Source organism: Erythrolamprus reginae, chromosome 2 (genome assembly GCF_031021105.1).
Source record: "Erythrolamprus reginae isolate rEryReg1 chromosome 2, rEryReg1.hap1, whole genome shotgun sequence".
NCBI classification, from domain to species: Eukaryota; Metazoa; Chordata; class Lepidosauria; order Squamata; family Dipsadidae; genus Erythrolamprus; species Erythrolamprus reginae.
The window spans coordinates 221,701,222-221,717,972 of NC_091951.1; the positions used below are offsets into that span (position 1 = coordinate 221,701,222).

Sequence of the window (16,751 nt, forward strand, 5' to 3'; positions counted from 1 at the left end):
TCAGATTTCTGATTTTTAACTTTAATCTCAGCTACCTTTCCACCATAAACTGCCCTGACCATTTTAACTCCATTGTATGCAGTTCAATATAGCTCTGACTGCCAAATTCTACTTCACAAGAATGTAAGCTTTAAAAAAGAAAAAAGAAATCAAATTATACAAAATTAAAAAGAATATGCAAATATGGTTTGAATTTTTTAACTGTAGTAATTCCAAAATTCCTCAAGAGAACCACGCTGAACAGATCTTGTTGGAAATGGATTAAACATTCATACAATAGGCTACTTGCCAAGATTTGTATTTGAGCAGCTGGTTATACATGTGGCAAAACTCCCAGAAGCGGAGGTGAGCAGCCTTCCCGTTCTAAACTCCTCAACTTTCAGAAGAATTATCTTTATAGAAGCACATCCCATAAGAGATCTTCTAACAAACCTCAATTATATTTTTGATAATTGAGCATCTCTATAATTTAACATCCTGCCTGTTCCCACTCTGGTCGTAAACTCACACACCAAACTTTCAGGAATTATTTTTATTGGGAAAATGCAGTTCATATACACAGTGCAGAATTGTTTCAGAAGGAAAAGTCTCTAGACATATTTGCAACTACAGTAATCTTGGCTGGTAGCAGTCATGTTGTGCAAATATACCCTGACCGCAATTTGCAACCACAAATTTTAATGTTCAGTTTAAGGAATTAAATTTATTTCAAGAAATGTTCTGTTGTGATATGTAATTTAGCTCTGCTGCATATTTGGCCTACTATTATTGTAAAGTCAAAAGAAAAATACTGCACAAGGCCACTGGTGTTGTAAAGCATTGATTAAAATTGTATCTCCTTATGCCAAGTATATGCAATTGTCCTAATACAAACCAACTTCACTTTCTCACATTCTATCGTTCCCCAATGGGCAATCTTTTTACTTCATCAACACGATTCTTGTGAATCTGAAAGGCTGGAGTCACCCAATGACCACAGGAACACTGCTCACCATGCCAGTGAAAAGAACCCAACTTTGATGTACATTTTGGGCACAGGAGCTGCAAGAGAATCAGAGAGAAGGGACAGTTGATATTCTATCTGGCCTTTCACCTTTAAAAAACAAGCATGGAATATGTGGAATTCTTAACTTTGAAATTTTCTGTGAGTTACATCAAATCAACTGAAACTTGGCCTTTTTTTACTGCCCAATTTCACAAACCTTGTACACCTAGGTGTCTTTTCTTGTAAGTGCACACAATAATGTGTGACACTTAGAGGACTATTTAAAAAGAAAAACAAAAAACAATCCAATATGCTTCTTCTCAGAATTTTCTTTGGTTCCTGATTTTAAAACATCCTATCTCAAACCTCTTGAAAACATTAATCTTGTTCCCTGATATAGCCCATCTCTTCCTTGCCTCTTTTAAAAACTTCAGAAAATGTATTTTCCATCTGGCATTCTCTTGAAATTTGCTCCGATGCCCACGGTTTCAGAATTCCCTTTTGTTCAGTTTTTCTCTCTCTGTTTTTCATTCGCTATGGGCTTCATATTTTCGACCATATCTACACTTCTTTCTAGGTCCATGTGTGACATAAGATTTTTCAACTTTTCATTTCTTCCAAAAGCCACATAGTTTGTTGTTTCCAGGAGAAAAATGAATATTTTTTTGATTTGATGTTTAAATACCGAAGTAAAAGGTGCCACAGGATAATCCAAAATTCACACACATGCACACAGAGAGAGAGAGAGAGAGAGAGAGAGAGAATATTGTATATATGTGTGCATATTGTAAGTATGTGTGTATACATACACGCCCACGTAACACTCCAACATCCTGATATAATAAAGGGGGGGCTTTTAGTATGATTTTATTGAATGAATGCTAATGTAAGTCAGTATTTTTAAAGATTATTTTTAAGATTATTTTATGGATATTAATTGGATTACTATGCTATTATGTCTTTGTATATGTCATGAGCTGCCCGATTCCTCGGAGAGGGGCGGCATACAAATCCAATTAAATAAATAAATAAAATAAATTTCAACAAAATGTCTTGATCTATCTTTTCTTTTTACTGAACTTAGCTTACTAGCTAATTTTCCATGAAGGAATATAGAATAACCCATCCATATATATATACTGGTAGATTCCACTTGCTTATAATATAGTTGTCAGTGGAAATTTGTTCAATAATTCTTTTCTTTGTGGCTATTAAAATGCTGTAGATACAACTCTATGATTCTATTACTGCAATTCCTTTTGTTCTGATATTGTTTCATTTGCTATTAATAGCCTAGGTATTTATTCCAGGGTGTCCAGGGGGAAAGCATGTTGAAATTCCCTGTTATTTCCCTGACATTTCCTTGTACCTCTAACTTGCGATGTAATTAAGACGCAGTTGTAGGTAACGTCATACAAAACGGCTAAGCCATGGAGAAATATCGGTAGCTGAGGAAGCAAGTTGTTGCCACAGTTATGCTCATTTTTGCTTGTATCTGCCAGGCAGCACAATCCATTTTTTAAACATGATTTTTCCCTGACTTTTAAACATTTTAATACATGGTTTTTTCCCCTGATTTGTTCCCATTTTTTTACAAATTCCCTGATAATTCCGATATTTCCTGAACCGCCGATTTCCCTGATAATTCCCTGATTTCCCTGTTTTCCAGGTTTACTGGACACCCTGTTATTCTTTTAAGAGGTTGCTCTAAAACATCCAAGATGTTGATTTTTCAAAACCAAGACTAATTTCCTTTCCAGTTGACCTGAAAGTAAGGGAACTATGAAATTCTGTTATGAAAAAGGTCCCTCCCCCCCCCTCCCCCAACTCCATGACAGCACTTATTGAATTTTGTATCAATTATCTCTTTTTAAAATGATTCTTATTGAAATTTTTTATTACAATACTATTTTTCTATTGCAATAGTAAAAACAAATGCAAACTAAACTCAAAGAAAGAAAAATAGGGAGAATATTGCTAAGAAAGTAGAAAAAATATGTGTCATCCCATTAAGTATAAACAAATTTGATATATCTCTTCCCATTGCTTATCTATATACAAATCTATAAATCACCAATGTTTAAATCCTGATGTCAACAAAAAAGTCTATAAAGGGTTAGCAGAGTTTTATAGAAATGTGTTTTATTCTAACCTTCAGGAAACAAAATTTATATTTATTATTTTCACTTCTAACAATCTTGAACTTTAATTCATTCAGAAATTGTTGTAGAATTTGGTCTATCATCAATATTTCTTTTTTTTTTATTCCAAAAGTTTCTTCAAGACTTTAGCAAACCTCTTTTTCAAATACAGTAAAAAATTATTATCTGGGTCATTCTCTTGTCTTATTATTTGTAATTCCACTTTGATTTTCAAAGATTTAACCTACTTCTTTTCTGCATCTAGTAGAAAGTCGTTGTCAGAATCCTTCTATTGTCTCATGTTCCTGCTTTAACTCCCTTCCCTATCTTATCATCTATCCTTTTTAGTTACCCAATATTTCTGGTAATACAATTTCTGCATCAGGTAAAATTTGTTTTGTATCTTCCATTCCTTCATTAGCATCCATGGAAGCAGAGATCATTGGTGACACTGCTGATAATATAGCTACTAATTTCTGACCCGATACATCAATTATATCTCTGAAGGATTTATATTTTAAACAAAGGAAATCAAGAATAGAAAGCAAAATCTTTCCATCCATTAATTTCATACTGTAAATTATTACCATAAAATGAACTGGAAATAATTTTACCTTGAGGTAATCTGCTGCAATGCTGTATCTTCTACACAGACAATGTAGCAAAAGAAATCTGGTGTTTTTACAACTTTTCAAAACAGTTTGTAAGTGTTCTTTGAATAGACTTAGTCCTCAGTTATCAGTTATTTTACATAATATCCATGCTTTAATCTAGTACATATAGATTGAATGATCTTTGGAGCCAAAGCAATGCATGTCTGAGCAGCTTTAATTCTACTGTGGATCATGAATTCAGTTAGGGAAGATTCACTACTACATGGCCCAACACATCTGCTGCCAAACTGGTAAGAAAGCTAAACAAAGAGAAGAAACAGTATCAGGGAAGGATAGGTAACTCATTTTCCTAACATGTCAACCTTGGGCAGACATACCTGGATGACAGGTTGCAGAGGGGTTAAGCATACTTCCCTCCATCTAGCATGCAAGCTACAGATTCTTTCCCCATATTCAAATTATTCAACGTATATATTAGTGATGGCGAACCTTTTTTTCCTCAGGTGCCAAAAGTGCAAACGTGTGTGTTATCGTGTAATTGCATGTGCCCACACCCATAATTCAATGCCCCCCATGCCCACCCCCCTGCGTATGTGCTTGCGATATCCTCCTCCACCATGCATGAATTTTCCAACTTCCGATGGGCTCTGTAGGCCGGAAATGACTCATTTCCTGACTTCCAGTAGGCCCATTTTTTACTCTCCGCAGGCTCAAAAGACTTTCTTGGAGCCTGCGGAGGGTGAAAACACCCTTCCCTGCCCCTCCAGAGGCCCTCTAGAGACCAAAAACACCTACCCAGTGTTGTATCCTTGTAAATAGTTTGGTTCCGTGTGGAAAAGCTGTCTGAGCGAGAATCAGGAAGTCGCTCCTGATTGGCTCAGACGCGGCTGCTCTCTCTCTGGCGGGAACCGCAAATGTATAAAAGGAGCGGTTTCTCCCAGGTAGAGCAGACGGTATCCGCTGAAGTCACTTATCTTGCTGAGCTGAAATAAAGGAACCGTTCTCACCTAACCCTGTTTCTGGGTCTACTTCACTGGCGACGACGGACGGAAGAACCACGCGTGCAGAATGAACAACCTACAGATCGGCCGGGCTCCTGAGTTCTTCGACCCAGAGAAATCCTCCTGGGACTCCTACATAGCCAAGTTCGAGATCTTCCTCGAGGCAGCGGGAATAAGGGACGCCGACGCCGAACAAAAGCGGGCCATCTTCCTGAACTACTGCGGTCCAGAAATCTTCGACCTCGCCCAGACACTCACCGATCCGCTGCCAGCCAAATCCGTCGCTTGGGACATCCTGCAAGCCAAGCTCGCGAGCCATTTCAAGCCAACGAAACCAGCCGTCGTTTTCCGGCACCAATTTTCCAGAATGGCTCAGCTCGAATCGGAATCCATCAATCAATTCGCAACGCGACTTCGAACGGTGCTTGCAAAATGCAAGTTTGATAACCCGGAAGCTCGCCTCACCGATGCCTTAATCTTCGGCATGAGAAATGCCACGGTCAGGAACAAACTCCTCACCGAAGACGAGCCGACCCTACAGGCAGTAATCAAGCTGGCTCAAACCGCAGAGGTCGCCGACGCTGCTGCCAAGGAACTGAAGGAGCACGACAAGCGAGAGGTCATCACCAAGATCGACTCCACGTTTTCCCGCGCCGAGGCCCCAGACGACCTCAGCCCACCAGCCCTCAACGAGGACAGCTGTTTCCTGCTGCAACAGGACCAGCCGAGACAACCCAGGTACCCTCGCCCCGTCGCCCCCTGCGCCGGCTGCCGAGGAAACCATCCGCGCTCAACAAAGCCCTCCAACATCACCCTTACCCCATTCCTGTGGTACAACAGCTCCTTCACTCCCTGGGGGAAGGAAAAAGGTTCGCAAAAATCGATTTAGCGCAAGCTTACCAGCAACTCCCTGTCGATGAACCGACAGCACGCGCACAGACAATTGTAACCCACAGGGGTGCCTTTAAATGTACCAGATTACAGTTTGGAGTAAGCATAGCCCCAGGGATATTCCAAAGCATAATGGAGCGGTTGTTATCAGGGATTAAAGGGGCCATTCCCTATTTTGATGACATCTTAATTGCAGGGGAAAACCAAGAGCAGCTCAACAAAAGAATAAGGGAAGTACTTCAGAGACTGAAGGACAAAGGGCTAAGAATCAAACCTGACAAATGTGTGTGGGGAACCAACAGTGTAGAATTCCTAGGGTATAAAATCGATGGGGAAGGTATCCACCCCACTACTGAAAAATTGAGAGCCATTAGAGAAGCCCCAGAACCACAAAATAAGACAGAATTGCAAGCTTTTTTAGGCCTTCTTAACTTTTACTCCGTCTTTTTAAAACAGAAGGCAACAGCAGCAGAGCCTCTACACCGTTTGCTCCAGAAAGAAACCCCTTGGACATGGGGGAGAACTGAACACGAAGCCTTTATACAAATAAAACAGTTGCTAACTTCTAAAAGTGTGGTAGTCCAGTATAGTACTTCGCTACCCATCAGGCTTACGTGCGATGCTTCCCCATATGGCGTGGGAGGGGTCTTGGCACACGTTCTTAGATAACTTAGGAATCAGACATGCGCTCATCTCACCTTACTCACCCTGGGCTAATGGTTTGGCAGAACGTTACGTTCGGGTGGCAAAGGAAGCATTGCGCAGATCAGGCCCGGGAGATGTACAACAGAATTTGGACCAATTTTTGTTAACCCAGCATATTACCCCAAACTCTCACACGCACATAAGCCCTGCTGAGATACTGATGGGAAGGAAAATGAGGTCCCCCCTGGATAGGTTACACCCAAGGTTTTGTACCCAAAATCCTATGTATGTGAACCCTGAGAGACAAATGTATTTGGGGCAAAGTGTTTTTGTAAAAAAAATTGATGGGGGTGTAAATTGGATGAAAGGAAAAATTGTACAACAGACCGCTCCAAAAACATACATTGTTAAGTTAGAGGATGGTCGAATGTGGAAGCGGCACATTGACCATGTACGTAAGCGCATGGGAAACTCATCGGAACAACCCGCTGAAACAGATTCTCCCACTTTAACAGACTGTAACGCGCAACCCGATTTAATAGACTGGCAAATGGACTTATCGGGTCAGGAAGGATCCTCCAGCGACGCCGAACCATCTTCATCCTCCGAGGTCGGTCTTGTGCCGGTCAGATCAACCCAGCAGGCCGGAGCCCAAACCAGGCCCCAGCCGCACCGGGAAAGCGCAAACGAACCGACCTCCACCGTCGGCAGCAAGGACTCAATTGAACTGCGCAGGTCGGAGCGAGCCTCGCGAAGACCCAGCAGATTGGAGGACTTCGTCATGTGGCTTTCGTGATTGATGTATCCTGACTAAGGAGGGAGGGGTGTTGTATCCTTGTAAATAGTTTGGTTCCGTGTGGAAACGCTGTCTGAGCGAGAATCAGGAAGTCGCTCCTGATTGGCTCAGACACGGCTGCTCTCTCTCTGGCGGGAACCGCAAATGTATAAAAGGAGCGGTTTCTCCCAGGTAGAGCAGACGGTATCCGCTGAAGTCACTTATCTTGCTGAGCTGAAATAAAGGAACCGTTCTCACCTAACCCTGTTTCTGGGTCTACTTCACCCAGAGCCTCTGCACAAGCTAAAAATCAGCTGGCATATATCTAACAGCACTGGAGCTGAGCTAGGACAACAACTCGAGTGGCAGCAGATATGGCTCCGCATGCCACTTGTGGCACGCACGTCATAGGTTCTCCATCATGGGTATATATCAACATTTAAATAGGTCACAGCCTTTGTTCAGCTTTTAGCAAAGAAACAACTATTATTTTGAACCTTCTTCAAAATAAAAAAAATATCAGGCTATTTTCCTCACCTGTCCTTCCAACACTCCTAATAGCGCCGCCTCCATCCACTGCACCGGCTCAATAAAGTAAGAAGTACAATTTGATCGTCCTGCACTGCCTAAAGATCCAGATTCTGAAACTTTTTTGTGAGCAAATGCTGCAGGTCCTTTGCCTTCATCATGGGGCAAAATGCTTGAACTTCGGAACAGCAAACGCCTGTTTATCAGAAAGGAAAGAGCACAGAGTCATTTGTATTGCTACCTGGCAACTACAATATATATACAGTATATATATATTACTTATTAGAACAAATGAGGTTGAAAAGAAACATATACACATAATCCTTGACTTATAACAGTTCATTTAGTGACCGTTCGAAGTTACAACAGCACTGGAAAAAGTGACTTAGGATTGTTTTGCACACTTTTGATTATCCCCATGATCACGTGATTTACATTCAAATGCTTAACAACTGGTTCATATTTGTAATCGCTGCAGTGCCCCACATGAAACACCTTTTGTGACCTTCTGACAAGCAAAGTCAATGAGGAAACTAGATTCACTTAACAATGGTGTTACTTTAACAACCAAAGGGATTCACTTAACAAATGTGGCAAGGAAAGTTCTAAACTGAGGCAAACCTCATTTAATGAATTTCTCACTTAGCAACATAAATTTTGGCCTCTATTGTGGTCGTACATCAAGGATTACCTATAGACACAACAATCCTGATCTAGAATTAAAAAAGACTAAGAAAAGTTTCATTGTAGGAGTTATACATTTCAAAAAAAATATTTTCTCAACACTTTTCTTTTAGCACAATGGCATTATTTTCAAACAACATAAACTCCCATATATTTCTGGCAATAAGCTTCAATCTCCACCCACCAGGTGCCCCTACTACATCTTTTCCATCAATCACGGTGACATTCAGCACTGATATACTACAGAGAACAACCAGAACCTGATTAGAGAAGACCTGTGTCTTTTATAACCAGATCATCACTATTTTAGGATTGAATTCTAACCAACCCAGTCTTCAACATTTCAACGAACGTCCATTTAACAATCGCTTTCTAACAAAGTAAACTACCCTTTTGGTAGCTATTTGATCTGACCATGTACAATACTTATCATGTATAAGAACATTCAGCTGCAAACCAAAATGATTTCCCCCCAATAAATCTGTAAGTGAACAAAAGCTGATACAACTCCACATAGTACACATTTAAATATTACAACTTTCTGTAAAGTTCTCTGCTAAAATTGTCCCAAACTAGTCAGCTCTACAAAACAGAACTCAATGGGTCACAGTAAGTGACCAGATGTAAACTACAGTCTCTTTTGGAATAGCTGTCCATAGTATACCATGGGTTTATGTTTTCATTTATTTCTATCTTTCTATTTGACCTTTATTATCTATAACTGAACACACACAAAACCATAGAAATGGTGGTAGACTTTAGGAGAAACCCTTCCATCCTTCCACCTCTCACAATACTGGACAACACAGTATCAACAGTAGAGATCTTCAAATTTCTAGGGTCTATCATGTCTCAAGACCTAAAATGGTCACTTAACATCAAAAACATCATCAAAAAAGTACAACAAAGAATGTTCTTTCTGTGCCAACTCAGGAAGCTCAAACTGCCCAAGGAGCTGCTGATACAGTTCTACAGAGGAATCACTGAGTCTGTCATCTGCATCTTTATAATTCTCTGGATTGGTTCTGCAACCCAACAAGACCAAAACAGACTTCAGAGAATAATCAGAACTGCAGAAAAAACAATTGCTGCCAACCTGCCTTCCATTGAGGACCTGTATATGGCACGAGTCGAAAAGAGGATGGTGAAAATATTTACTGACCACTCACATCATGGACACAAATTATTTCAACTCCTACCTTCAAAACGTCGCTACAGAGCACTGCACACCAAGACAACTAGACACAAGAACAGTTTTTTCCCGAACGCCATCACTCTACTAAACAAATAATTCCCTCAACACTGTCAAACTTTTTACTACTGCACTTCTATTTCTACTAATTTTTTCTCATCATTCCTATCATCCTTTGCCTCCCACTTAGGACTGTACGACTGTAACTTGTTGCTTGCATCCTAACATTTTTATTAATATTGATTGTTTCTTCATTGCTTATTTGACCCCTATGACAATCATTAAGTGTTGTACCACATGATTCTTGACAAATGTATATTTTTCTTTTATGTACACTGAGAGCATATGCACCAAGACAAATTCTTTGTGTGTCCAATCACACTTGGCCAATAAAGAATTCTATTCTATTCTATTCTATTCTATTATTTTTATAAAAGCTCAAGGGAGAAAATATATCTAATACGCCTTCATCCTCCTTCCCCCCCCCCCCCACAACAACCCTGTAAGTTAGGTTGGGCTGAAAGAGACTGATTGAGCAAACCTGATCAGACAATTCACCATCTAAAGTCAGCAAAAAAGCAAAAAAAAAAACCCTTAACATTCAGAAACTGTGATTTGGACTAGTGAAACAAACGCTAAACTATTTGGCTACCCAACATTCCTTTGGAGAAAAAGAACAATTTGCCCAACTTTAAGTATTGGAGTGGCTTTACTATGCTTTGGGGTTGCTTCACAGCTAGTAAAATATTGTAAATATGAGGGAAAAGTTAATTCTACTAACTATCAACATATTCTAGAAGTCAGAGGCCAGGAGTCAATGAAAAACCTGAAGCAGAAAAAAGATTGGTTATTTTAACTAAACATCAGTCTGAAATATATATTTAAAATCAACTATGAAATATCCATTAGAATATATTTATATATAATAATAATAATTTATTAGATTTGTATGCCGCCCCTCTCGGAAGACTTGGGGCGGCTCATATAAAATGATGGTGGCTCATATAAAATGAAGGTGGGGGAAGGAACATAAATAATGGTTTTCACAGCCCCCAGACTTGCATATTTATAGGGAGATTTTGCAGAAGAGGTGCTTAGCTTAGTTGAAGGGTTTTCTCTGTGCACTCTGATCTCATAAGATAGTATTCAATAAATGCTCCTCTGGAACCACATACCTGCATTTCCTGCACCTGTAAAGAATGTCGTGATTTGGGATTTGATCTACTGTGTTTGGATCAATTGCGAAGACATGACCAGGCAAGCCATCTGTCTCTGAAAACCAGAAACAACAAGGAGTGTACATACTTATAATGAAGCATCTCGGAAAGTTTAGAACAATTCTTTATTGCAGGTATTTACATGTAGTCCTAATAGCAATATTCCCACAGAAGTATACAATAAAACACATCTTAAAAGGATGGTTAAAGCTGCAATAATTTATCCCAAGAGGGCTTTAAAAGAACTAATACAGCTAAAATATCCCAAGTAAGATTTTAGCCTTTATTAAAATAAGTCCACCAGGGTAACTATAACATTTCCAATTCAATATTCAGATACCAATTTTATGAGAATGCTGGGAGAGAGAAAAATCACATAAAATGTAATTAGTCATGTTTCCCCTTGTAGAAACAGGAGCAACACTGTAGTACTTATATTAGGTTCAAGAAAAGGTGTCAAAATATTTTGAATTTGTACAAAAAATTACAGATGAATTAAAGTAAAGATATTTTGCCACAGTACAATAAGCTTTAGGTTGTCGTAGAGACAATGAATATTCAATTTACAAGACCAACAATTCCTGGCAATAATTTAAGAATTTGCCTTTCTGGATAAATTTCGATTTAATTTCAACCAGTTTAGAATCCTCAAAATTTTAATGCCTAATCATTAGTTCTTTTCTTGGGGGGGGGAAAAGTGATAAAAATGCAGTGAATCTAATTAGTTTGGTTCTTTTGTAACATTGCATAACACATAATGTTCAACATAAACATATGGAAAGGTATATAAAATATTTTTTATTATTTTCAGTATCAGTAATTTTATTTTTCCTTTTATACAACTGTTTTTTTTTCCAGATTATTTTCCTCTCACTAGTCTATTATGCAGCTTAATAGTAAACGATATTATGTATTTGACTAATTTAATACTGGTATCAAACTTATAAATAACATAGATACATGATTTGGAGTCTAGTAATTTATATATATATTTCTATAAAAACCTGGACATTTCTCTTGACAAAAAGGAAGAATGCAAACATAGTTTTACTTAATTCATGCCCAATCTGAGTACACAAAGAAGGAAGGTAGTCCTCAATTTAAGACCATTTGCCTAGCAACTATTTGAAGTTATGATACTGGAAAAAAGTGACTTACAAATGGTCTTTGCACTTGGGATTATCTGAGTATCCCAATGGTCATGTGATAAACATTCAAATGCCTGGTAACCAGCATATATTTATGATGGGTGCAGAGTCCTGGGTCATTTATGACCTTCCCAACTGCTTTCTGACAAGCAAAGTCAGTGGGGGAAGCTGAATTCATTTAATGATCATGTCATTCATTTAATGACTGATGATACACTTAATCATGGCAAAGTGTCATAAAAGTGCACACAACTCACTTAATGACTGTCTTGCTAAGTGATGAACATTTGTCTCAATTGTGGTCATAAGTCAAGGACTACCTATACATACATATCAAAGAGATACAAATTAAAGTCTAAAACATTATATATCAAAACAATTCATTTTTATTTTGCATTTGAAAGGCAGAAATTAAACATGGTGAGTCAAAATACTCTTCATGCAACAAACAGAATGAAAACAGAATGGTATCCTCCAAAGACAAGAACGGAAAAAGTAAATTTTAACCCTAGACAGTAAAGATGCTCAAGGTGACAAGATGAATGAACAGAGGACAGGACTGTCCTCTAGGTCCATGTTGGTGAACTGTGTGTGTCGGAAATGGCATATAGAGCCATCTCTCCGGGCACATCAGCCGTTGCTCATGCACATGTGGGAGCGCCAGAAACTCGAAAAGTAGCTCCCTAGTGTGCATACACATGACAGGGGTTTCTGGTTTCCAGCACATGCATACGCAGCAGCCAGCTTGTCTTTCCATGCAAATGTGCTCCAGAAACCAGAAGACCAGGTGACTGGCGCATATGCACACGGCAGAAATTAGATACTCAGCTTCACGTGCGCATGTGTGCTAGGGAACTGCTCTTCCGGTTTCTGGAGCTCCTGCGCAGGCACTCCAGGGAGCTGTTCTTCTGGTTTTCGGTGCTCCCCCCTGCATGGACGTTCCCATTTTGGCATTCAATTCCAAAAAAGTTCACCAACACTGCTCTAGGTGACTTATTACAAGTTCCTACAATATTGAAGCTCAATGTGAAAGTGTTAGCTGAAAAACATGATAGTAGAAAAATCAAGAATTTCTTCTGAAGAAGACAGACTAATAGAAGTGACAAAAATGCTATCACTTGACTTAAAAACAACTATTGATTTATAGTTTAATCAAAGACAGAATGCATTTTTGCATCCTGTGTATTAATTCTCAGATAATGAGTTGCATCTCTGGATGCCTTCAACTATCTCCCCAAATCCTTGAGGAGGATTTTAGCTAATCAGTAAAAGTGATGCCTGTTGAGAACGAAGCAGGCTCTGCCATTAAAAGCCAAAAGGCTGGATGGAAAAAATGTAGAAATAATATAGGAACCAGTAGTCAGCTTTATATGGGGATGAAATGCTCCCAGTTTGGACCAGAACAATCCCACAGTTGCTGCTCACTCACCTTGCCCCATCCAGGCTCTGTTCTGCAGCTTGCCTACCTGATCTGCCTGCCAGGTAAGCCTGCAAAGTTGCAGCCTAATTAGCTGCCCCTGCCCCCCTCCCCCACCACCACCATCCCAGCCTGCCTTCCCTACTCCATTCCACGCAGCCTGCAGTCCCAAACATGCTTTCCTGTCTTCCATGGGGCCTTCCAAGTGTCACCATGAAGGCAGGTAAGCGGAAGGCCATGTGGAAGGCAGGAAAGCATGTTGGGGCAGCGGAGAAGGGAGATAACAGATTAATGCCAATATTAAAAGGATCATAGTTTCTATTTGCCTTACCAGGACAGTTTTCTGTAATGTTTTTCAAACGATACTGCTTATAAATAGTACTGCTAACATCAACCTTACAACCCATTTTTTCATAGAGTTTCAGTTGCCACTCAAAGCCTTCATTCATCCTAGAACAAATCAAAAGAAAACTGATAGATCAGAGAATGTGTATTTTAACCTTCATAAGAAAACACTTTTGCCAAAGAAAAAATAAATCATACTTAGCATCAGGTTTGATGGCTTGAACAAAGGCATAGGCCTCTTGAAAAGTAAGATGATTAGTTTTCATTAGATAGGCAGTCACAATAGCAACACTTCGACTAACTCCAGCATGACTGAAATAAAAAACCAGGAAGACATTAGTGAAGTACTGTTTCCCTTACATATACCACAAAATATATCATTCCTTCTTTTATGCATTTTTACTCAGGATCAGGAAGCAGAAGGCTGGGCACACATCCCTCATCTCATTTTTTGACAGCTGCTTTAATGTAATGCTACAGAATCAGGGAATCCAATCTTTTTCCAGTTCCCGCTAGACTGCCTGGATGCAAAACAATTATTATGTATCCTGATTATCATGAAATGCCCCACTAATCAACCCTAGCACATTTTTGACATTACGTGACAGGAAGATTCAGGTTGGTCTTTACGGTAACAATTGGATGATAGTTCTACTCTAACAATAGTTTATTCGTACATTCTGAACAAAAAAATAAGCTTTTTTAGAGTGTAACAGAAACAAGAGTGTACCGTTTAATCCTATGGAAATTGAGACAACAATTTAGCATTAGTCATCAATATATCAGTGATCACAATAAAAAGAAACTAACCAAGGAAAAGCAAACTATATTCTACATTCCACAGTCAAATACACTTTGTCGATCAGAAATTATATTAATCAGTGTTGGGCAGAACTTTTTAAAGCATTGTTTCAGAACTGTGACTGACAAAAAGACCTTACCACAAGCTAATGTAATGTACAGTTTCTCTAAGATTTGACAGGGGAGAAGACGAAAATAAAAATTCAGGAAAGTATGACAGAAATTTTCAAAAGATCTTATTGTCTGGGTTCACAAAATGCAACAAACCATAGTATGACTTGTATGTTTGTTTGTTTAACAAGAATGAAATATGGTGTCAATTACTGTGAATTTTAAAGTATGGTTTATTATAACTTGGGAATGATTGCACACTCGGTAACAATTCTCTGCAAATGTATTGTAGCTTTTTTAAACCCTCTTCACCGCTGTGCAACCTTTTAATTTAGGTTAGTTTGGCTTACACATATCTCAAAAACTCTTTATTACACAGCATGTTCATCCATCGTGTTTGAAGAGGACCTTGACACCTAATGGGTTGTGGGCTGTACGCGATGTGTCCGCAGTTGGCTGGTAAGGCCTATATAGGCATGAAATATTCTGCCACATGTTGGGCAGACATGTGTGGGAATACAAAAGCATCAGCTATTCTGAGCTCAAACACGGAGAACTCCAAAGCTCAGAATGGGTGGGGCTTTAATTATGACATAACGAAGACAATCTGGGAGCTTTCCTACTGAGGATGTGGAAAGTGTTGGCTCTGTCTACACCAGCAAATAATGGCTATATAAACCAGACGTGTCTGACCTTGGCAACTTTAAGACTTGTGGACTTCAACTCCCAGAACTCCTCAGCCAGGAGTCCACAAATCTTGAAAGTTGCCAAGGTTGGAGACCCCTGATATAAACGATCCAGGGACAAACACAGTATTTGAACTCATAGTGTTTAAAAACGAGAAAAAAAACCCTTAAATCTGATTGACACTTTATATGCCCTGATGAGGGCAAAACCTTTCTTCTACACCTTCAAAGGCCAGGCTGTTTCTTAATAGCTGCACTATTTTACATTTCTGTATCACCGGCATACAAATTTGAATGCATGAATCTCCATCCATCTATCAAGTTAATAATCCATCACAATGATATTTACCATTTGTATTGGTACTTACAGTTACTATTAGCAATAGCATTTAGACTTATATATGGCTTTACAGTGCTTTACAGCCCACTCTAAGCAGTTTACAGAGAGTAAGCATATTGCCCCCAACAATCTGGGTCCTCATTTTACCGACCTTGGAAGGATGGAAGGTTGAGTCAACCTTGAGTCTGGTGAGATTGAATCTGTCAAACTGCTGGCAGCTGCTGATCATCAGAAGTAATTTGCAGTACTGCACTTTAACCACTGCGCCACCGAAGCTCATATACAGTATTACTTGTTTTTATTTTATTATTTTATTTTATTCTATGTATCTACCTACCTACCTACCTACCTACCTACCTATGTTTTCGAGCCAATTACAGAATTTTCCACACACACACAGCATTGCACAGTAATAACTGCACTCCAACCAAGGATTTCTCTACCTTGGTTTCTGCTCCGAAACGTTGCTCAAAGTTAGTAAAAACAAGCACGTGGTTCGGGGGCTTTTGCCGGTCACTGTCCCCACTCACAGCCACCCCGCCTCCCAAGCGGTCTCCTTTAAGGCCGGGGGCTCACCAGCGCACCAGCGCGCTTCCTCCGCCCTCCAGGACTCGGCTAAGGAAAGCCGCGCACTCGTCCAGGCGACTCAGCAGATCGCACTGAGGCCGGTCCAGCGCCTGGACGAACAGCGTGCTCTCGAAGCCCGCCACCGTGTCGGCTCCGGGCGGCTCCGAGTCCGCCTGCAGCAGAGCCGTGACGGCTAGTTTGGCCGAACCGTCTCCTGGGCCAAGATCGGCGCCGCTCAGATACAGCCGCGGGAGAACCGGCACCATGGCCGCCTTCGCGCGCGGCATAGGAGGAAACGGCGGAGGCCCCCGCCCCCACAGGGCCCGTCCCTGCTCTCCGTGTGGCGGAGAATGCAAAAGATGAGCCCGAGGAAGCGGAGACTTCCAGTAACGGAAACGCCTTCTGGATTCCTTTAAATCAGGGCCCTCCAACCTTGGCGGCTTTAAGACTTGTGGACTTCAATTCCCAGAATTCCTTAGCCAGCTTTGAAGTCCACAAGTCTTAAAGCTGCCAAGGTTGGAGGTCCCTGATTTAAATTTTTCCTCAAATTGTGCAATTCTGAAGAGGTGGGCTTTATCTCCCAGAATTCCCCAGCCAACATGGCTGGCTCCAAAGGATTCTGGGAGTTGAAGTCCACATGTCATACACTTGCCCAATTTAAAA

General features: G+C 40.1%; 1 protein-coding gene across 1 annotated transcript; it reads right to left on the reverse strand.

Annotated features, from left to right (window-relative positions):
- Nucleotides 1-517: 517 nt before the first annotated feature.
- DUSP12 (dual specificity phosphatase 12) lies at nt 518-16,450 on the reverse strand. Its single transcript, XM_070741958.1, has 6 exons — nt 16,098-16,450; nt 13,782-13,895; nt 13,570-13,688; nt 10,632-10,728; nt 7,590-7,776; nt 518-1,041 (listed from the first exon to the last, which is right to left on the reverse strand). Exons 1-6 carry the CDS (start codon nt 16,373-16,375, stop codon nt 895-897), a joined length of 942 nt encoding a protein of 313 aa, XP_070598059.1. The 5' UTR covers nt 16,376-16,450; the 3' UTR covers nt 518-894.
- Between the last annotated feature and the right edge of the window lie 301 nt (nt 16,451-16,751).

Coding starts and splice junctions, on each gene's coding strand:
- DUSP12 (XM_070741958.1), bottom strand. CDS start 16,375: ATGCCGCGCGCGAAGGCGGCCATGGTGCCGGTTCTCCCGCGGCTGTAT. Junction 13,896..16,097: donor GGAAGCGCGCTGGTGCGCTG/GTGAGCCCCCGG, acceptor TTTTTATTTCAG/TCATGCTGGAGTTAGTCGAA. Junction 7,777..10,631: donor TACAGGTGCAGGAAATGCAG/GTATGTGGTTCC, acceptor TCTGATAAACAG/GCGTTTGCTGTTCCGAAGTT.